The following is a 22,867-nucleotide window of genomic DNA, read 5'->3' as shown; positions in this document are numbered from 1 at the left end:
TTTTTTCTCCCATGACTTTAATGGGTCTATCTCTAAATGAATTTGTTCCCATGTGTGACTTAGTGTTTTCAAACAACAGTTATTAGTAGTTGATGCAGTCTGATTCAATGATACAGAATTGTTGGAGAAGTTTTTATGGTGCTGTTTTTTTTCTCCCATGACTTTAATGGGTCTATCTCTAAATGAATTTGTTCCCATGAGTGTTTTCAAATAGTTCCCATAGTGTTTTCAAACAACAGTTGTGAGTAGTTGATGCCGTCTGATTCAATGATACAGACTTGTTGGAGAAGTTTTTATGATGTACATATGCATAAATGATTCACATGAATTAACCTAAGAATGGTAATTTTTATTTAATACAAGGGGAATAAGCTAGGCAGAATAATGGAGATGAAAATTTTGAGTTGAATGCATTCTTTTCCTGGAGGAGTACTAAGCTCTAATCATATTTGCTTATTCAAAACACTGTTATAGGTGCAATAAAATGCATCTGATTATTTTTTGTAAAAAAATAAATAAAAAAAATATCTAGAACCAATAGTGTGATTGATGAAAGGAATACTTGCCAATAAGCAGGCAGTGGACACTGTACTGCTCCTTCTGTTACTAAGAAAAGTTTACTTTTCCAGTGTATTTTTATAATTAGCTCATAGGCAAGTGTTCTAAAGGAAAACTTTGTAAAGAAATTGAGTATTTACCTCACAGAAACAATTTTTACTGAGTGACATGAAGAACAACTGAATCCTCTAAATTAATGCAATTTTGCAACTTAGTTATAAACTTGTTATTCATTCTCCAAACCATCTCAAGTATTGTGGAAACTACAGATCTGCATATGGAAGGAATGAAAGGCTGTTAAATTCAAGTTTTAGTAGACTCTTCATAGATTAAAACAAGACCTTCCCTTCCAGAAAACAGCTTGTTTGTAGTGGAGATTCTCTTTAAATGTGATGTAGGTTAAAGAATGGTAATTCTGCATGCATGTCCTTGGTTTTCTTCCCTTTTCACTTTAGTAATTGCTATTTCTAGTGCTGAAGTTCTTACTGATACTTTTTCGACTTTTATTTTTTAGCTTGAAAAAGAAGAGTATCTTAGAAATTTGTGTACTTACAACTGCTTACCTTTGATGGCAACTGGTAGGAAAAAAATATTCAGGTATAATAAAAAAGGTCCCCTTTATGGCTCCACATTTCTCAATCAATCTCCCAAAATAATGGAAGTGATTGCTTTTTAAATTTATGTATTTTTTTGTTGTATTTTAACTTGGATTAATGAACCTTGACTGAACTTTCTACAGTATTTTTTCTAGTAAGGAACATAACTGATGTTTAAAAGTTAATAGAACTGGAATTTCAAGAAAAGCATGAGATAGTAAAATTGCTAATTAAAATGATGTAAAGTTACTAAAGCTTTCTCTGTTCTTCATAAATACTCTGATTCTTAATGAAAAAGCAATAGCATTTAAAGTACTATTTTGAACATTTTTTGAATGTAGCTAAATAAAAAATTAAGAAAATCCAAATTGTAGGTTCTATAACTAGAAATGCACGTTTCCAGGATTGTTTCTGGAATTCTTTGATTCAGTTCTTCTTGAATGGAGAAAGTATGAGGTTCTTTAAGTAGCTGGGTAGAGCAGATTTCAACTTTCTTGAGTAATCTGTGTCCCTCCTACGTGAAGTCATGAAAGAGGTGAGAGCAGAGCTGTTAACTAGCAGCAGGATGAGTAAAGGGTGAGCAAGTCAGTTACGGGCTGTGTTGGATGGAGTGGGGAGATTACATGTCTTCTCTCAGGACACTCTTCTAGGAAAGCTTTTGTCTTGGTATCCTCTTCTTGTAATAGTGTTCTAATTAATATGAGAAGCTGCTAGAGTCCCTTTTGTTGTTAGGACTGTAAAGCAGCTTTGTATTTAATTTCCTCTCCCCTTTAAAGGTCTGCTGCCTGCAGTACAGCTCTACACGGTGCTTGTTCTCAAGGACATCCTGGGTCCTTTGGTCTGAGGCTAGAAAGTCAGCAAAGTATTTGTCATCTTTTTTCCCAGCTTCCATACAGAGTGAATTTCATGTGTTCTAGTGGTTGGGATGTTCTTGTTCCTCTTAATGTATATTAGTTTCTTGGGGTTTGGTCATTAAAAAAAAAAAAGAAAACTATTAAACTGACCAGCTGTGGTCCTTGGCCTTCCATGGCAATAAAGAGCTTTTGCAGCTGAGGGTTTTGATCAACCACAGAAGGCTATTACTACAACTGTAGTCTTGTGCCCTACATATTGTATGCAACGAGAACCACGAGCACTGAGATTTGCCAAACCCCACAGATGTTATTTGTTAAAAAACCCCACAAATCATAAATGTTTCTTAGTGATTTAGTGAATAAGGGTATCTCCCAGTTAAGTAATCTGTGTCTTTAATTCTTTACACAACATTGGGCTGAGGTTTTATGGCAAACAGTTTCTCTTTCACAAAGGTATTCCTTTTTCTGTAGCTTTCTGCCCTTTTATCTTCTTTTTTTTTTTTTCCTCCTGCAAACTTGTAACTTGTTTAACTGTTCTTTATCTTCTCATCTGTTCCTTGTCCCCAAGAGGAGCATTCTGGAATCTGCTGATCAGTCTTTAGGAAACATTCAGTAATTCTGTCACACAGATTCCTTGCCTGTAGACTTATATTTTTCAAGGAGCTAGTGAATTAGCTGTAGCCCCTGGAAGTTTTATCTTCTCATCTGTTCCTTGTCCCCAAGAGGAGCATTCTGGAATCTGCTGATCAGTCTTTAGGAAACATTCAGTAATTCTGTCACACAGATTCCTTGCCTGTAGACTTACATTTTCAAGGAGCTGTTGAGTTAGCTGTAGCCCCTGGAAGCCTGCATTTGGTTTTAATTCTGGCTAACTTTTGTGTATGTTTTTATAAAATATTTATTTTTTAGTATTTGTAGTATTTTATCTTTGTTTTGTAACCTTTACTTGATTAGCTGTGTTCATCCATCTGTCCCTTGTAATGTTTGATGGTACTTCAAAATTTCATCAGAAGGTAAGGTAAGGGTAAGCTATCAGAGTGTTAAATTGATCTAACAAAAATGCCCACGTTTGCGCTGGCAGAGGGAGAAGAAAAAGCTGCTGCTAGCATTTGTCTGGCCCTCTAGAAGGTGAGGGGTGATGTGGTGATTCACTTTGTGGCAAAAGGCCACGATCTCTTCAAACAGCCTACCCAGAAGACCAGGAAAAGTGTGTGGAGGATGTGGGTGATACCAGAGGTATCAACTTCCAAATGCAGAAGGCAAACTGTAAGAAAATATATTTCTTACTTGTCTGGGAGTAATATTTTCATGATGAAATAAAACAGGAGTAAGACTGTTGAAATGCAGATTCTTCTGTAGGGCCTAGTCTGTAGCAAACCTGGTATTAGAGTAAGAAGTATCTTTATTAGTGCAGAATAGTGAACTTTCGAAAGGGGAAAAATGTTCTTATTTTGGAAACTGTGATATATTTGAAAAAAGGCAAAATGAGTTGATGGTTTTACATCATGGTTTTGTCCTATTTTTTGATGAAGTCTTGCTTGTGAGGTGTTCTTTGAAAGTTGTTGCCATATATGTTATTGCAGAGATGAATAGCTTGAATTGATGGTGATCCTGCAAGTGCTTGTACATCAGTATCAGAAGTGCAGGTACTTTGCTTGTGAACACATTTGCCTTAGCTGGTATCTGCTGTTTTTAATATTTGCACCTTATTTTTCTTAAATATTTTGTATGAATCCTAGGGATACTGACTTCAGTAAAGGGTTTTAAGATTGTTGAAGGAATATCACTATAGTTGTAAAGTGCAATGGATAGTTTAGAATCAAGGAGGAATATTTAAGATCTTCCAGTAGAAACTCACAAGTAAATACAGTGCTGCTTAAACTGAACATCTGCATTTGAGCTATTTGGAGAGGTAGTTGTACCCAGAGCCTGAAACTTAGACTGTATAAGATAATTAAAATTGTTTGGGCTTGTCATACAGTTACTTAGGCTAGTTTTAACCCCATCAAGTCCAACCATTGTTAAGTACTAAATATTTTCTAACAAAAAATACAGTAGCAAAATTCTGTAAATACAAAATTTTTTTAAAATTAAAAAAAAACCATTGAAACTGATACTTCACAACAGAGATTCTTAAAAAACTGTAGATGAGTTTATAAATAGTCTTTACTGTAGTTTCCTTTATACTGTTGTGTAATTACTTTTGAACTACTGTTGTAGCTCTCTTCTCATTCTTCCTACTGGATGCTGCCCAGTGTCCTGATGTGCCCTCTCCTTCCTGCATTTTCAGCATTTGTAGATTTGACAACATGGGAATAAAAGAAGGAATTTGCCTGGAGCACAGTTCTGTCACGGGTCTGGTTGTGCTGGTGTTAACACCACTAGAGCTACTCCTTGCTATCAGTCTTAGCTCTTTCTTTTGAATAATCAAAAAGAAGATTCGGTGTTTAACCTAAGAGAAAACCCACCAATCTTTTTTGACAGTTCTGGCCTATCAGGGAACTTTTTTTTGGGTTTCTTTTTCTTTGCTTGCTTGCTTACTTGTTTTTTTCCCAGGTGGCCCTGTGTCCTCTTTCCTTTCGAGCCTTTAGTTGCATTCCTACCCACTTCTCCTCTTTGTCAGTAGAGGGATGGCTGCTCCTTGCACTGGAGGCCTGTGCCTTGGCATTGTGGAAATTGTACATGCTTCTGGCCAGCTTTGCCAGCAGGGGAATCCCAGCTGCTCCTCCTAGGCCCTAAACACTTCTGTCCTCTCTGCTACATTTCCATGTGTGCTGTGGTATAAAAGTGGAACCTGTGCAGAGCCAAGGGTTGGACTTGGTTATTCTTGTGGGTCCCTTTCAACTCAGGATATTCGATAATGCTAATTATGGGAAGTAGATAAGTAGATCTAATTAGTCCAAGGTGTAAATGAGCTGAGAGGCACTTTTTCACGTGTATTTGGGTTGGTTTTCTGTTTTGACCTGCTCACTCACTGCGAGGTTAGGTGCAGAAGAATGATGATGTGATGGGGGTGAGTGAGGGCAATGCGATGCTGATAAAACTTCCCTTTTGGTGACAGGTAGCAACCCACCTGATTCACTGTATCTGCATTTGTATCTGTGTACTCCAACCACCAGGATGGCCAAGTTGAGTTTAGAAAAAGAAAGTGTGGGACACAGAAATTTAGGCTGTAATTTGAGCCAGTGGTACTCATGTTACTTTAGTCTTTCTTCTTGTCCTCATCTCACTGAATTCCCTCATGTGGGCAGCTTTGGAGTTATACAGTGAACAGGATCAGGGAATTTGCCTAGCTGAAAAATTACCTAACAGGAAATTTATTTACCTTTGAAAGAAATTAACTTCCCCTTTCATTCACCACAGGGCTGCTGAGCCTGTCTGTGAGGGCAGAGGGAAAAGAGCATTATAGGGATGGGGAGAGGGCAGGAAGGCTGCAGTGCCAGCTTGCTTTGACTGGAGTGAGTGGGGACACAGCGTGGTGGTGCCAGTTCCTGCCATGCCATTCAGCTGAACTGATTTGTCCTGTTAACAAAACATGCTTGGGAGTTTTCTGACAGCTTTGTGTTGTCTGTAGCCTATGTACTGTAACAAGTGTTTGGTACAGTAGTTGCACCTGCAGAAAGTTAGAATGAAGGGTATTTGTAATATTTTATCTGTAAAATAATGTATTTGTAGAAATCTGATATTTGTAATATTTTAATATGAAAATAAGTGCATTGAAGCAAATCTAAGTCATGAGCTATTTGTTTTTAGTGTTTCTGTTATATGTACAGAATAGAGGGTTTTTTCCTGCTGTAGAAATGCTAAGAAGGATATTTTTGAGGAGAAATGTCTTCAGTGCAGATTCTGTATATTGCTCATTGTAATTCTCTGTTGTTGCTAGATTCCACTAGTAATATCACATATGCAATACTGTGTAATCTCATAATGTAATCTCTTAACATTAGTAAACTTTAAAAGATGATGATTTAAGAATGACAAATGTTGGTTTCAGTTCTTTTTTTGGTGGAGAAGAAGCCAAAAATGCTATGAAAAATAGTGTTTGAAAGCTGTTGGTTACTTAAAACCTGCTTCTTTCCTTAGTTTCAATATATTGCACTTTTACTTTTTTGTCATTTCACCTCCTTTTCTTTTTAATAAGTGATTTTAAATTGAAATGATTGCCACCCAAAATAATTCTGATGGTAGAATTTTCATATGATGGTATTTCAGAACTGATGCTTTCTAAAATGTGATATCAACTTCAAAGGATGAATAAATAGTGTGTTTGAAGATGAAAAACAGGTATTTGGTATAACTGCATTGGACTATGCAGTGTTCTGAGCAAATGTCCTTTAAAGGGTTATAAACTCAGAAAATGAGAAAACAAAACCTGTTCTTGATGAATTCTCATCCCTTTGTTTTGAAGAAAGTGGATTTGGAAAAGTTTTTTTTTTAATGGTCTGTTTTTTCTAAATCACGAGCTGTACTCAGAAGAATTCTGAAGACAACTGAAAGCAAACTGCAACTTTGTGTGTTCCACATAGCCATACAAATTCTAGGTTGTGCTCTAGTATGTGCTGTTTCTCTCAACTTTGCGTCAGTGAATGAAAGAGTACATACAGATCATGTGCATAGAAAAATATTAGTATCCAGAAATAAAAGTATTTAGCTGCTGTGCTGTCTGTATGTAGATATTTTGTTCAATATGGCAGAAATTCACATGTGCTGCCAGAATTTGCTCCTTTGTTTTTGGTTCACAGTGCATATTAAACAGATTAGAAATATTCAGGATAATGCTCATATTTGTATCTGAGCAAATTTTGGACTTTCCATCCTTTTGATCTGTGTGGTGCTTTCATGGTACTTTCTGCTGCTGTTTGTGACAGTTTCAGTATACTCCTGTATGTTCTATAAACAATGCTGTGTTACTTCTTTAGATTGGCTTTTTCTGATGTATAGATATTTTTTTTTCAAAATTATCTTTTTTTTTTTCACTCTTGCAGAAAATGCTAAGCTGAGACATGTAGAAAAAGATGTTTTGATTCCACAAATAATGAGGGATCGAGCCAAGGAGCTGTGTTCAGATAAGGTGCAAGGTAAGAGTCAAATATTCATTAGGAGATCAGATGTACTCACTTTTGTGCCCTGAATATAATCCTTGTTTTTGAAATCATGTAGTCTGAGAATTAGTGTGTGTGATCTCCATCTTATCAGCTCACTGTGAAAACAGTACTGAAGCATATAAATCTGCTGTGTTGGCTTTGGCTGCTTGGTGATGTAGACTATTTTCCAAAATTACTTGCTCTCAAGGGCTGTAGAATCTAGTATGATTAATACAAATTTTTTCACATCTCAGCCTGGTGGTGACAGAGCAGCACAAGAGTTACTGTGTTTCTGTATGAAGTATTTAATGCTTAAATAAATTCAACTGCCTCATACAAACCTTCAGTTAAGGCTTCTTTCATTATAACAAATTTGTTTAAATATTGCCAATGTACTGCATCCTTTCCTTGCCCCAGCACTGAAATGATCCGTGCACATAAACACACACATGTTGCTGGACAGATGTTGAAATGGGGTGATGTAGTGTGCTGCTGCCTTCATTTTCTTGTGAAGAGTACTGGACTCTTTAAATTAATAACTCTTTAAGGTGGTGTCACCCCTCTGCTGAGAGCTGCTTACACACAAGTTAGCCAACAATTCTGGTCTAAGAGGGATGTAAGAATGGATGAAAAGCCACTGAATTATTCTGTCCAAGTGTCGGCTTTCAGTAGAGGGCATTTGTATCTGGTCATCCAGATCTGAGCTCTTTAAACTTCTTTTGTTCATGCACCCCATCAGTAAAAAATTTCTGTGGGACTGCACAATCCCAATATAGGTGTATTCATTTATAAATTGTGTAAACCTATCACAGTACTGTATGTTATATACATTACAAAAACCATAAAAAAGAAGTTTAAAAAATGATGAGATAAAGGTGAAATAAACAGTACTTTAAAATATTTTAAAGTATGTGTCAATCTAAAAAGATTACTGTTAATAACAGTACTTTCTATTGAGATCTGTATGACTGGACATACATCATAGTTTTTAAAATCTTTAACACTGTGATATAGGAATTTGAATACCTGGTTCTAAATTCAGTGTATTTTAACACTTGATCTTAATAGGTGCCTGGAAAAGATACCTTACAGAGGTGTATAGATCCCCATGGAAGAAGTACATAGTTGCTCGCACTTACTAAATTTTACTAAACTATACTCGTTTTTCAGTCCCGTCCACAAGTTTTGCAAATGGTTTACTTGAAATTGGGCTAATAAATTATCTTCTCCCCTGATGTCAATCAGTTTTTCCTCCAAACTAAGGAGAAGGTGTTGCACCTCAGTGTTTTCAACCCCCTAAAATTCTCCTTGGGAAGATTTTTAACAGGTTAGAAGGTTCTGTTGGTATCCTTTTAAAGCATTCAGATATAGGAGGCTTTTGTAGGTGACACGTATTTTGTTCACAAACAAAACCAGACCAAAAATTACATAATTAGGTGAACATATCCAAATTCCTGTTTTTAAAATGCTTTCTCCAAAATGCAAGTTTCTTTTGCAAAGGAGTTACTTTCTTAGTCATTAGTAAAGTGACACCTTCACCTTAAAGGGACACATTGAGTGTTTAGGTTTTGGAAATTCCTGCTAGGTAGCAAACTGCTCACAGCCACTTGTCATCACTGAAAAGGTCAGTGGGTTCGAAGCACTTGTCAAACCTGACACATTTTTTTTAGAAAAGACAGATCTTTGAAGCACTTTACCACAAGTTACCCAGAGAGCAAACCTCTCTGTGCTACCTCTCTCTGCTAGGGATTTTTGTGGTCACTCCCCATCTCATTACCAAGTCTGGTAAAGATGCCACTGTTTGATGGCTTGTTTTTGTCAAGTTATAATATTGATGCCATCCTGTAGCACATTGTGCACTCCTGGCTCCAACTATGCTGCAATAGCTCACCCCTGAGTGAGGCAGTGAAGGAGTTTCATGTGCAGTGCTCTCTCTGTAGCCTTAGTCTGGAATCCCTTTTTATTCCAGTCAAAGCAGCCACTCCATAAGTAATTGCATTTGCACAGTTTTTCCATAATACATTTTTGTTTATTCAAGCTGCCACTTCCTGTTGAGAATAGATCTCTAGTTCATCTTTCCTTTAGTGGCTCACAAAAAAACCCATATTTTTGTCCATTTCATAGTTGAAATGCAAATACCACAAGGTGTGAGAGGTTAAAAACTTCTGTACTTTCACTCAACTGTATAGCAAACCTCCCACACTATGTAATTTGTTTTAACACTTGTATCTTCAAATCTTCAGCAGGGTCTTCTGTGCATCTTCCAAAAGTATTTACTGACAAAGGAGTGCATTTTAGTTTGTTGCCATACTGTTTTCCCTGAATTGTTTCAGCAACTTTTACCATGGCAGTAAGAACAATTGTTTCCCCAGTGGCATGTGGCTTTTTGTGTTTTGCTGTTATTTAAGAAACTTCAAAGGAAGTTTCTGGAGTTTTATCACTAGGGCACTTTATGACTAGAGTCAAGTCTATGGAAAGTGGACCAGGGTATTTTTAAGCAGCTGCTTCTAGAGGTTCTCCAAAAAATTTTAAAAAGTAGAGTTACAGTAATATCTGCCAAAGGAAAGTGGCATCATGTAATAGGTGCCTTCCAGCGCTGCCAGAAGGACTTAACAGACCTTTTTTTTCTTCATTTGAACAATAGTTGAATAATTTTTACTTTGAATTCTATACCTGTTGGGGAAAAAAAAATGAAGAGGAAAAGGAATTGCGGTAGCGTGGGTCATTTGAAAGATGTTGATTAAAAGTATTTTGACGGCTTGGTATTTGTATAATATTGTTTGAGATTAACCAAAGGCACAGTGTGAATGTGTTTTTCTCCTCTGAACTTTGTGTAACATGAGGACTTTGGTTTCAGCATCTTCATTTTCTGTGGCAGCAGCCAATATTGGAGGTTCTTGAGCTGTGGGTGAAGAGGAAAAGGAATTGCGGTAGTGTGGGTCATTTGAAAGATGTTGATTAAAAGTATTTTGACGGCTTGGTATTTGTATAATATTGTTTGAGGTTAACCAAAGGCACAGTGTGAATGTGTTTTTCTCCTCTGAACTTTGTGTAACATGAGGACTTTGGTTTCAGCATCTTCATTTTCTGTGGCAGCAGCCAATATTGGAGGTTCTTGAGCTGTGAGCTGTGGACCATTACCTTGCAGCTTCTCCATCTTCTTCCCTCCATAAATTTTAAAGCCAAATGTTATGTTTTTCTTTTTCTGTGATGTTAAGCAAAATTATAATTTCTTCCTTCTTTCTCTTGTGTGGAGTTTAGTTTTAGTTTTGTATCTTTAGGAAAAGAATGTTTGTGGGTACATCCATCTCCGTGTCATTCTTCTGTCATCTGTAAGCCAACTTTGATCAAATTGTGTGAAAGTTAAAAGTGGTAACTGAGTATTTCTGAAACAATGTCTTTTATCAAATAGGGAAGCAAAACCCCACATTAATGCCTCTTTTAAACTATTAAAAAGGTGGTTGCAGAACTTCAGTTATTTTGTTGTACACCTTTTCATCTGGGTGGAGGGGAGAAACCGAACCACGGGAAATGAAGCTTAAGCAGTTTTGTGATCAGTAGATTTACCATCTCATAAATCCATTGTGAGATTATTCCTGGAATAAATTTGTCTTGTTAGTACACAGGGATAGGTGTTAATCAGAGTAAAGAGGCTATGCTTTTAATGCTGTAAACAATTATAAGCTATGAACATAAGCTGTGTAATTAAGTAATCAAAGCTCTTGTGACTTAGTTTGTGTGCTTTGGAGTGTACACACATGCATGAAATGGAGTTGTTTACACTGAGGGCAGAGATACTCATTTAATTTGCTCTCAGTGAAGGATTTTTCTGCTTTATGTTAAGTCCATGTTTCAGAAACTCCTATTAGTAGACCTCTGTTTCTTTTTGTCTTTAGGAAATTGTGATAAATGCATCAGTACTGTAGGAAATAAAGCTATTCCACAAGTATTGGCCCTTACAATTGCCTTGGTCAGGCTGGGTTCACATGTGTCCCTATGGGGAGCCCCTGTACATTCAATAGTGCTCGGCATGAGCACAGGGTCCATCTGTACCCAGCCCGGTGCCTTAGCCTGCAGCTATACCACCTAGAGCTGTGTGCTTATCACAGCTAATAATGCAAGTAATGACAGCCTGTCCAGCACGTGTTCCAGAGCCGGCCAGGGAAAAGAAACCCCAAGGGTTACACAAATAAATAATAAAAAAGGTCTTGTTAACTTAAGAAGTGATCCTGCTCCCTAGCACACAGCTAGGCTCATTGCTGTGCTTGGTTGTCAGCCTACCAAAATGGCTTAGGGAAGAAATAACCATGGAATGTATGTCCACTCTGGCCATATTTCATTTTACTTATATTATTTAGATTTGCTTACAACTTTTTTTTTCAGATTGTTCCAGTATAATTTCTTGTGTGTGCTGCATGTTTCTTAAGAGTTTTGTAGCTCTCAGTTTCAGAATGATTTTTGTGTGATTTAAGATTTTCAAGCACTTTTTTTCAGTGAAAATGGATATATTAGTAATTTTGTCAACTTGGGTAGTAATTCTGTTAATGTGCTTTCTGGGAAACACTAGTCAATTTTCTGTGACCATTATGTAAATATGCTTTATTGTGTTCATATCCATGCATTGTAGGTGAAATCGTGGACAAGAGTGTCAAAAAACAAGCAAACAAAAACCTCAAAACATTGTCATATGGGAACGTTTTACTGTATTTTTACATACTGTAGCATGAGTTTGCCTGAAACAATATTGAATTATATATTTCTGTATCACTATGTCCTTGCATTTCAAACCTAAGTAACTAAAAGGATCATTTGTTAGCTATTGCCTTACTTACTGCTTTCATGAAATAATTTCTTAAGCAAGCTGTTTTCCTGTTTTGCTTTAATTTCCAGTTATAAAATTTGAATATGAGTAAGCTTCTTCAAAGCAAAATCATAGCAAATTTCAGCAACCCAGAGTTCACCATTCTTTTTCATCAGAGTGGTGACCTTTAGCACATCAAAAGTTCTATGGTTTCATCCAGCTGTGCTTTGCTTTCTGTGAGTCCATGCCCTAAAATTAGGGACAGCTTCATGCTCTAAAACTAGGGACAGTCATGGACAAAGTTGCAAGAGCTGTGGTTGTTTCTTGATCATTTCTACAGAGAAGTTTGTCTAATTTCTTGAGAGCACTTACTCTGCTATCCAAAGTTACAGATTCTGAAACTGAAATTAATGGGGTTTTTTTTTGGTAACAGAAATACACAAACTTGGGCTGTCAGCTTAATTTGATTTCATTTTTGGTTACTTGGCTTGGAAAATAGAAATGACTGACTGACTTTGAGATATTGTGAGTTTAGACTCTGAAGAAGTTGTACTGAATTGAGATCCCAAAAAAGAAATTACTGGGTCACAGAATCAGTCATGAAATTAATTCTGTATTAAGTTTATTTGTGATCAGATGTATTGTGTATTTGTTGTATTATAAAGCATTTCTGCCCATCTTCCAAAACCTCACAACCTTTTTTTTTTTTTTTCTGGGAAAAGAACAACTTGCTCTAACGACAAGGGGTTTAAGTTCTGAACTTGTTCCTTGGAATTGTTTTGTGTTACTGTCACATCATTTGGATATGGGCCTTTAAGGTCACAAAGAGGACCTGCAGACATCTTCTGTAACTGAGACTCCTTTGTAAGGTTGAAGGATTCAATAGGAAATAGACCTGCAGTCTTTTCAGGGTCACGGCAGGGACAGATAGTTCAACTCAGCCTGGTTCTGCCATTAGAAAGATGTTGAAGTAAATGTAGCATTTCTTATTTTAAGCATATTGTGGGAGACATCCATTTGATCAAGATGATAAGTGGTTCTGTCCTTTAAAAAAATTATTAATCTGTTTAAAAATTTTTATGAGGGAGACACAAGGAAGATATTTCTACTTGTACCTAGTTGAGAACCTTCACTGGAGAACACTGTTGTGTTGGTTCTGTTGTCTGGAGGAGCTGTGCAATTAAAGCAACTGAAGTTACATTGCTGAAGAAATCTCATAATACTTGCCAGGGCTTTAAAAATGGTTTGGAAAGTGTGGCTGGAAAAGGACATTTCCAAGCATCCACCCTCCTCCCATTCTCCAGATTTCCCATTAGCCCTCTCCTCCTCAGGGCTCATGTTGATACTTAGTGAAGATGATGGGATGCAACACTACTGCAGGCTTCTCTACAGTTGAGCATGACCAGTGTCATCAGGAGTTTTGATAATGTGCAGTTACTCAACAGTCCTGTCACTGACATTATCTCTGTCCCCCTAGGGGCCACCTGCTCTAGACCATGACCCTTACACCTGACATAGCAAGGTCCATAAATCCAAACAAATTTCTGATTGAACTACATGTGGTGCTATACATTTAAATGCCCAAGACATTTAGATATTCCTTCTTTAAAAACCCATTCTTTTTAGACATACTTTCCTATCAGAAATGCAGATAATGAAACGTGTGAAATCCTGAGCGAATTGTGCTTGATGTTTCTTACTTTCCCTGGTATTGCAGACTGAGTTCTGTTAATTGATGCCAACCCTTGTTGAATGCTGAGGGAGGATTAACCTGTTGGTACCTACAGTTCTGACATCAGAAGATGCTAAAACTGATAGTAGAGGGAAATTACATGGCAGGTCTACTTAAAAATTTTGATGAGTGTTCTTGTCTTATAGCAAATTAAAACTAAAGTCACCATTCATATCTGAACTTTGCTCATCCGCTTTGCATCATTGTGAAAATACAGTCCTTACAATTTTTTTTTCAAGTTCACATCTCCTAGTAGTATCTGGCAGCACAGTGATCTTCTAATTGACCAAAGCAAAAAGATCAAGTGACTGATAAAAATCAATGAGTTAACATGACAGCTGCTGCTACCTTTTTTAAATTGAGCTGCTGTGATCAGAAATTACTTACATGTGCTCATGTCCATATTATTCAGAGATTGGTGGAAAGCCTGGGAGGTTACAGTGGAAGAATCACAAGTTTTTTTTATGACCACAATAGCCTTCTCTTAGGAGGATGAAAAAAAATGCTGCATTATTATCTGCAACTCCATTTTTGTGAGAGGAAGGTTAGTATAATTTGAGAATGTAGTTTCAATTCAGCAACAAAACTGCAGGTGGAGGAGGGAGGAAAACTGTTGTCCATTGCTCTATTTATTATCTGAAAATTGAAGTATATTATTGTATATCATGTGACCACATAGCCTTGGATGAAACTATTAATATTACATTATGTTTTATGTGTTCTGCAGTTGTCTGTTGTTTAAATTCTTTTAGGTGTTTTGATAGTGTACAGTTATATTTAGTACTAATAGTAAATTGCTATGAGCTTTTTTTCTGGCTTGCATTCCTTGAGAGTAAGATGCAGAATTTTTATGTGATGATCTTAATTTGCACACAATAGCTTTTATTTTGGAAAAAAATTATTCAGTGCTATATATTTCCAATGAAGATTTACTCTCATCACATTTAACTATGTGAATTAGTACAATCTCTAGAGGGATTATGGTATATTGAGCTTTGTTCCAACAAACTGGGCAGAGAGAACAGCTATATGTAAATTAGAATTTGAAGAAATGAGCTTCTAGATTTGTGTGTGTTTGTTTGTTTGTGTGAATAATAACAGCATTAACTACCCTAAGTTAATTTATAGAAAAGGAATATGAAGGCATATTGTCTTGCTTGATGATAGAAATTTCAGTGTTCTAACTAGTTTTGAACACTTTGAAGAAAATGTTCAGGGAGGGAACTTGCCTGGTGTGATTATTTTTGTTCTTCCCCCATCCATGTCATTTCAAACCAGCTGATGACAAGAAATGGGTCAGACTGCTGCTAGCACCTCCACTGCAACTTAGTTGTGTGTGGGTTTTTATTTTTTTTTTTTTTATTTATTAGGGAAAGGAACAGCTTTTACAGGGACAAAGAGAAATGAAATCACTTTCAGTGAAAGAAAGAGGCCTCATTATAGCCACCAACAGCAGTTATTGACAGCTACACTTCCTATTAACAAGGAGCATTTAAGAGTTTGGCTGTTGGATCTTTGGACTTGATCTAATTTGCTAGCATTAATTAGTTTCTTTTGAGCACAGACACTTGGTGCTCACAGCTATAGATTTAGAGGACTAATTAGGACAGAAAATTGAACAGAATGGGGTAAGGCATTAACCTTCAGCCATTACCAGCTGGGGCTCTGATAAAGACCACAGAGTCCAAATGCTCCTATTCATGCAAAGAGTACTTTAATGAATATCAATTTCAGCCAGGTTGCCATATCTTACAAGCCCTGTTTTGATTTTGATTCTCTTACCTGGTAGAGATTTTATGTATAGATATTAAAGTGATATTGGTAGTTCAGAGCTCATAGATGAGAACCTCAAGAGGTTACCTGTGTTTTGGGCAGACTTTCAATTTGCTTTTCTCAAGTTACAGATTTTATTGGTTTCCAGCTAAGATCCTGAATTTCAAATTGATTTCCCTGTCCAGCATAAATATATTAATATAGCCCAGATTAATTACATGTTCTTAACAAATGCTGGTGTAAAAAGAAGATGCCTGTGTGGTTTTGGATTATTGTAGTATAAGGTAGTAATATCCATGACAAGAGTGCTCACCAAGCTAACTACTGAAAGTTTAAAGCAAGTTTACTTCTTCTGCAGCTCTTATGGTGAGATACAATTCTTGTGTTATGGTATTCAGTTGGTAATCCAGTTTTAGGAGGAAAACTATTCTTCCATATTGTGTTAACATCTGCACAATGGGAGTATTGTAATTGTATATAAGGAAAGAAAAAACCTAATTGCCTTTGTCCTCTTGTATAATTTCTTGGATTGTTGGAAGAGCTGAACTTGAAATTAAGCATCTGAATCATCAGTTGTTCCTACCCTTTAGTCATATTACTGCACCCTGACAAATTCCCCATTGAAGCTGAAACATTGTTGCTTGTTTATTTGACTTCTGTACCTGGAAATTCTTTGTCCACTAATGAAAAAAGCTTAAAAGTCTCTTCTGTATCATAATTTCTCCAAACTTGTTTTTTCAGGAATGATGCTAGCATTGATGTATATGCCTTTTAAGTGCTCTAATTATTTCCAGTTCTCCGCTAGTACACTCTACAGTGTTAGGTTGTATAGCTGGTTTTGTGTCTTAGGGTCCTGATGAGGTAAGATTGGTACAAATTGTAAAAATAGAGAAATGCAACCTTGCCTGTATCTAATGATCTTGGGGTACTTAATTTTATTTAGGGCAGTCTTTAGGGAACTGGGTGAGGGGAGTGTCCATAGCGGAGGAGACATGGTCAAGTTCTTCTTCCAACAAAGGGGTGAGGGTGCTGTTCCAGCCACTGACTAATGCCTTTTCCCAGTTGTTATATACAGTGTCTGCTGATCTCATAGTTTTCTTTTCCACTTGATACATTTTGGTTCTTCTGTGTCATTCTTATTACCAGCAAGCCAGCGCAAACTTGGGATTCTGTGAGGGGTTTTTTGCATCCATTCTGATGGTGGCAATAATTTCTGGGTGCAGTGTTAGAGTGTTACAGTGAGGTGTTACTGTGGCGTGGGTGGACAGAGCAGTGGCAGTTCATGAGACTCACAGTAGTTGTTGTTTTAGCTGCCTGTCCTTCACAATGTATGAAGTAGATGCTCTGAAATTTTGCATTATAAATCCCTCTTAGGTATTACATTCAACAGTTACACAGTTAGAAGTTAGTGCAAATAAATCTTAATACTTTTAAGAGGTCATGCTATATTCTCATTGCCTGTGTATAAATATTTATGTTGTATATGAATTGTTAATATTACCCTGGGGTTAGTTTCACACAGAAAATAGGTTATTTTTCAACTGTTGAAGTCAGAATATGTTGTATTGGTACTATTGGGTTCAGCAGTGGAAAATAAAACTTAGTTTGATCAAATATTGCTTCTGTGAATTCAGGAATACAATAAATAGTGAGCATTCAGACAACCTAAAAGCAATATATTGACTTTGTATTCAGTATTAGGTGATAGGGAAAAGCTTCTGTCCATTCTTTAGAAAACACATGAAGTTGACAAGTGTATTTGCCAAAGAAAATTGCTTGTCCAAATCTCAGAAATTGAAATGAAGCTCAACGGAGTTAATACTAAATGGAGATCAGAATAGGAGTTGTGATTTTACTTAATACGCTTTGATTTAATGAGACAATGGATTATGAGAGTTGTAGTTTTGATCTCCTGTATGTTGAAGACCTATACCTGTTGTATATGTCTTTGTGTAGAATGTTACAACTCAGCAGAACCAGTCACAAAAAAAGGGTGGGGGGGCAGGAATCACAGGTCTTATCAGGCAATAAAGGAACACAAAGTTGGAACATAGTTTGGCAACTGCACACACTTTTAACAAGATGTGGTGTTCTAAGTGTTCTTCACGCTTTTTGGTCTAAGTGTTCTTCATTGCTTTCTGAAAACAGTGAAATCTCAAATTTTCATCCTGTCTTGGGATGGAAACATTTTAAGTTTCTTCTTACATGTAGAGCAGTAGTTCTAAAGATTGCTTAGCTCAAACTGAGGGAGTTATCTCTCTCGCACTTATTCTTTGATATAGTAATGGCTCCTATGGTAACAACACTGACAATGCAAAAGTGGTTTTTTTAATGCTGTCTGTTGCTGAATAAAACTTATGTTCTTGTACATTGTTTTTCAGGTCCTTTTAATAACAACAACAAAAAATAATCCCCCTTTTTCCCACACCAAGTTTTGTTTTGTTGCTGTTGTAAATGCTTTCCAGTAGTTGTCTCTGTGGTGCTGCATAGAAAAAGAGCAGGGAGATTTGTGCTCTGAAGAGTGTTTTATTTAAAGGTCTGATGCCTAAGAAGGGAGTAAAGGCTACAGTACTGAAAGGTCATAAAACACTGTGCTGTATTGTCATCCCTCTGAATTTTATTTGTAGCAGTCCTGCAGAGGAGAGCACCTGGAACCTTTGCTGCCCCAAATCAGGGTGGATGCCTCTACAGGTAGTGAAATCATGTAACAGAAGGCGAGAGGTGTTTTGGATGAGGAATCAATAGCTGCAGAGCTGGTCAGAGGATAGGAGAGGGATGATCAAGTACTGCTAGAGCTGTACAGAGCTTTGGAGGTATGGATGAGGCTTTAAATTTATGATCAGGGAACAAGAAAAGCAGTTTAGCTGATGTATCCTAGATTAGAGTGGGAAACTAGTAAAGGATTTGAAAGGAATCATGGAATGGAGGAAAGGTAGTCATGCGGATGGGATAATGAGAAGGAAAGGAAATTATATAACGAATTTTGAAGAAGAAAATGTAGAAGACCTGTGCATGAAAATTTCCCTTGGATGGAGTGAACATATTCTTCTCTTAGTATTTATCTGTGTATTGGGAAGGAGTTGAAATGGTTCTAGATAATTTGGGACTTAAATTATGGTATTAAGACATCTACCTTCTTACCTTTGTCCTGAAATAAGTATAAAGAAAGGTTTCTTTAAGTCACTAATGCCTTTTTTTGGAGCTTCTGATATTCAAGTTCTGGATTTCTTTGTATTACTTTTATCACCCATAATGTTGTACACTTTATAATTTTCTTTCTTTCTGGCCGTGATCAAGAATCTCCCAATAAGGTTCTAGTTGTTCTTCTTTTCTCTCCTCCTCAATATGCACAAAATAGTGCCCTTCAAGCTTTCAGATCAACAACATATTTCAGAGATGTTTAAATAGTGCTTTTTGAAGCACAAAATCAAAAATTTAGTGTTACATTTGCCAGGCTTGATATAGGTCCTGCTTTGTTTCCTGGTGACAGAAATGTCTCATGTTCTTTGCTGTAGTGGGATGCTTGTGAAGTTGGTGCAGAGTTGTGGCTTGAGATGTAATCTCACCTATGGTTGTAGACTGTCAGACTTTAAAAAAGTTATTTTAGGGAGACACAGCTAATGTTTGCAAAAAGAACTTCTGAATGTTATTGTTTAATATGTGGGAAATGTACAGAAAGTGTATAATGTGGAAAGACATAGAGAGTTGAAAGTAGGACTTCTTGATGCAATCTGGACTAGTCTAACTATGCTTCAAAAGCATGGACTTCAGTTCTGTGAAATGCTTATTGTACCTGATGCCCTTGGACAGCACATTTATCAAGCATTAAGGGATTGCAGGTCTGCAAAGGACTTTGGGAAGACATTTTGGGCCATCATCATCTCTTGGGGTCATACCTTGTATGCCTGTGTTTGTCCTGTAATCTGGTTAATGTTTCAGCTACTATAGCCTGTCTCAGTGCTTAGTTCTATTTTACCATTCACATAATGCTTTTTGCTTTCTTAGTTTTTTTGGGATTTAATCCCTGAACTAATTTTTCTTTGTATATCAAGCAATTTGTGTTCTCAGACACTGGACAGATTCCTGGCAGTAATCTGAATAAAAGCAGGACTTAAATGGAAGAAAGAGGATGATCTCATTTATGTTAAACAGGGAAAAGGGAAAAAGAAAAATAAAATACTTATTCAGTAACCATCCTGGAAAACTATTTCTGTCAGATTCTCCAAAATGGCTTAGGGAAGGTGTTGAACCCTGAGATTCCAGAGTTGTTTTCACAAGCATGAAGAATTTTAAACACAAACTCCCAAAATCTTTAATGCTGTGATGTTAAAAATGACATTTAAATGCACAGGGAGAACTCGTGCTTTCAGGTTGAAGAAAATTATATCCGGTAAACAAGAGTGACCACAGTCTGCAATTTCAAACTTTGTTGCTCTTTACTTTTTTTCCTGCCTTTGGGGCGATAATTTTCTGCAGTGACTCTGACAGCCCAGTCAAAATGATTCATAAGGCCAATGGTGAAAAGAACTCTTTATTTTTCTCTGGTGTAAATAATCTTTGTCATTTCTGATCTGTCCTGATTTCCTCCTTGTGCTTCTTTGCATGTCTTTTCTGAGTGGTTTTGGTTTTTTTACATTAAATGTAGGCTTCAGCATGTATCTAGTTAATGAACAGAAATTTAACATTGTTTTCCATAGAATATGGAAAAGAGGAATATTATAGAATGGTATAGTGTTTGAGGTTCTATAATTTGAGATTTAATTAGTAATTAACTAATGTTTAATAGGGTGCTAGCAGAGCTCACAGCTTCTCTGGTGTCTTCAATGACTTACATCAGAAGTCCTAAGTTTAAAATATTTTACATTAGCTACGTGTAACAATGCTTCATTACAGTTGAGTAATAGTATTAATGGTTATTCAGCTTTTTCTTTGTAATAGAGGTGTCCCCATACTTTTGAAAACTATTCCAACTTTAAGGAAATTAAAAAGCATATTCATGTATGTATCTGTGATGATTTTTTATATTTTATTTTCTAAATTCCAAACAGCTTGAGGAAGTTTTGAGTCCCTTGTGGGGAGTCAGAGTGGTGTGGAAAAGATGCTTTTGCTTCAACAAGACTGGTGTAAGTTAATTTTGATATGCTCCACTGTTGAGTAACTATAAAACTTCAGCAGTTTTAAACCAAAATACTGTTGGGGGAATCTGTCCTCTTCACTCTGCTGTCAAATTCATGTAAATACTACTTACTGACTGTGCACAAACCATTTAGCAACATTCAGTATTGGGCAGAGAATTCTTAGTAAATTACAACCCCAAAAAAATAGTATTTGTGCTTCTGTAGAAGGAAGATATTTACCGGAATTGCGTACTTTTGCTTTGGCTACCTTCTCCCACCAGATGAACAGTTCTGGTCTCGTGATTTTCTTTTCTGCAGTGGATGCAGTGCAGAGCTGTTTGTTCCACACCTGATGTTACAGATCTCTGTGGCCCTAATGTTTGAGTTGCAATGACTTGACTTGCCTGAAAGTCATTCAGCCAGTCTAATAAAGAGGAGAAATAATCGCCTCTGGGAAATGTGTTAAAAGTACTTAAAGGTAACAATGTTTGGGTTGTGGTATCAGGTTCAGCCAGCTCCGTTTCACATAAGCAGTAAATTGTAACAGTGACTGCAATTCTTTTGTGTGAAACAGGTAGAATTTCCTTGTTTCTAACATAATATAGTCACTGTCTTAAGTTTGATTGTAAGGTTGATACACTGATGTCGAGATTCTACTGTGTTATAAAGAGATTTGATACTTACAATCTTTTGTGTGTCCAGACCTGAACTGATTGTACAATAACTTTTTACTTGGGCATTTTAGTACTAATGGTTGTCAAGTCCTGAGATCTCTAAGCCTTGGCTGAACTTGTGACAGAAAAGTCAGAATGAATACCTAAAGCTTCTTGTATTTCAAGCAATCAGAGGGGATGAATCTGAGTAAGAAACAGAGCCTGGCCATCCTCTTCTCCCTGAGAGGAGACCCTCTAAGTGGAACACCCTTGGAGATTTATGTCAGCTCCTCAAACTCCTCCTTTGATTTTAGTTTAAGTCATGTAGAATGGAAGACATCTCGTCCCAGCTGTAGTCCTCTCTCTCTCTCTCTATCTCTTCCCCATCCCCTTACTCCTTGCTCGTCAAGGCTCAAGGCAACAAGGACAGGAATGTACTTTCAGAATCAGTTTTGGGTGGGACATGGAAATTCTGGGTGGCTCAAATGAGGTAGAGTGTATTCTACTGGTAGTTATTAGTCTCTGTTCAGACATGTAAGTGGAGATAAGACCATAAATGAAGGGGAACTGTCATGATCAAAGCATATGGGACATTGCATTGGTATGCATAAAGCAAGGATGGCAGTGCTATCAATTTTTGTTTGGGTGTTTGATCTTCTGCAAAAGCCTTGTAGAAACTCTTGAACTTTATAAGCATTTCCGAAGGATTTCTTTGAGCTGTTTTTTTCCTGTCTGTGTCTGGTCTGGTTGCTTCCATATCTTGGGAATCCCATTGGTTTGTTAGTGCCTTCTCTAACATTGAGCATCAATGTGTCTGCAGGTTGTGTGCAGGTGTGGACTGGCAGGATAGTAAGTGTCTTTCAGCCCCCAACGATATCTGAGCTGAGTAGGGGAAAGGCAGTTGCTGCCTGCTGGTTCATGTCAAACAAGGCTCAGCTGGACACTGGTTGCCAATTTAAAATTTGGGAAGAGCACTTGTAATTGAATATAGGCTTTTTACTTTTATGGCTCCAATTACTTTCCTTTTTTTTTTTTTACTTTCACCACTGGCAGCAGTCCTGGACTCTAGCTAAAGACCAAAATATAAATGAAGTCATTTTTCATAACTAATTTGACATCTTGTTTCCTATTTCATCACTTTTTTTTTGGTCACCAAATATATACAGCTGAAATTTTGGTATGTAGGGGAAAACAGGCAAATCATCTAGACAGTGTAAACTTCAGTTTATAAATTTGAGACTTGCAACCAGACTGCTGTACAAGAAAACAGATGCCATGCAATAAATTAATACTAAGCTGAATAATAAACAAGACGTATTGTTAAAGGTCTTTAATGCAAAGAAAGTGATTTCAGACTTTCATATGCTTGTTTTCTGGCTTTGTTTAAATGAAGCCTTTGCATGTGTTTTCTTTATTGTTCTCTTTTGCGCACATTTGAGCTTTGTTGGGTTGAGGACTCAGTCTCTGGTTGGGCAGTGGTGATTAACTTACACTAAATAGGCAGCAATAATGTGATTTGAGAATGAAAAGGATTCATTTCTTTTAAACGAGGGGAAAAAAAACAAGGTTGAAGGAAATAGTTTACATAATCTGTAAACTAGTTAAGGAGCTGAATATTTATGCAGGTTGAAATTGAAGCTTAGTTGCCCTCTAGGGGTTTTACATTAATACAGCATATGCTAGCTTTTGGGTGTTTTTT

At 36.8% G+C, this 22,867-nt stretch overlaps 1 protein-coding gene across 2 annotated transcripts in view; it reads left to right on the top strand.

Moving 5' to 3' along the window:
• CMC1 (C-X9-C motif containing 1) overlaps window positions 1-22,867 on the top strand; it is a 43,700-nt gene that overhangs the window by 5,994 nt on the left and 14,839 nt on the right. Inside the window, exons 1-2 of one of the 2 annotated variants that reach the window (XM_039705801.1) lie at window positions 7,041-7,086; window positions 20,447-20,521. In XM_039705801.1, coding sequence (XP_039561735.1) covers window positions 20,497-20,521 — 25 coding nt within the window. In that variant the 5' untranslated portion in view covers window positions 7,041-7,086; window positions 20,447-20,496. Of the gene's footprint in view, window positions 1-6,993; window positions 7,087-20,446; window positions 20,522-22,867 lie in introns of those variants that run through there. The other variant, XM_039705791.1, reaches the window with a different exon arrangement.

The sequence above is a fragment of the Passer montanus genome, unplaced genomic scaffold (genome assembly GCF_014805655.1).
Source record: "Passer montanus isolate IOZ18808 unplaced genomic scaffold, ASM1480565v1 scaffold10, whole genome shotgun sequence".
In the NCBI taxonomy this organism is placed as follows: Eukaryota; Metazoa; Chordata; class Aves; order Passeriformes; family Passeridae; genus Passer; species Passer montanus.
The sequence above is the reverse complement of the archived record's forward strand: the minus strand, read 5'-3'. Positions and strand labels throughout refer to the sequence as shown.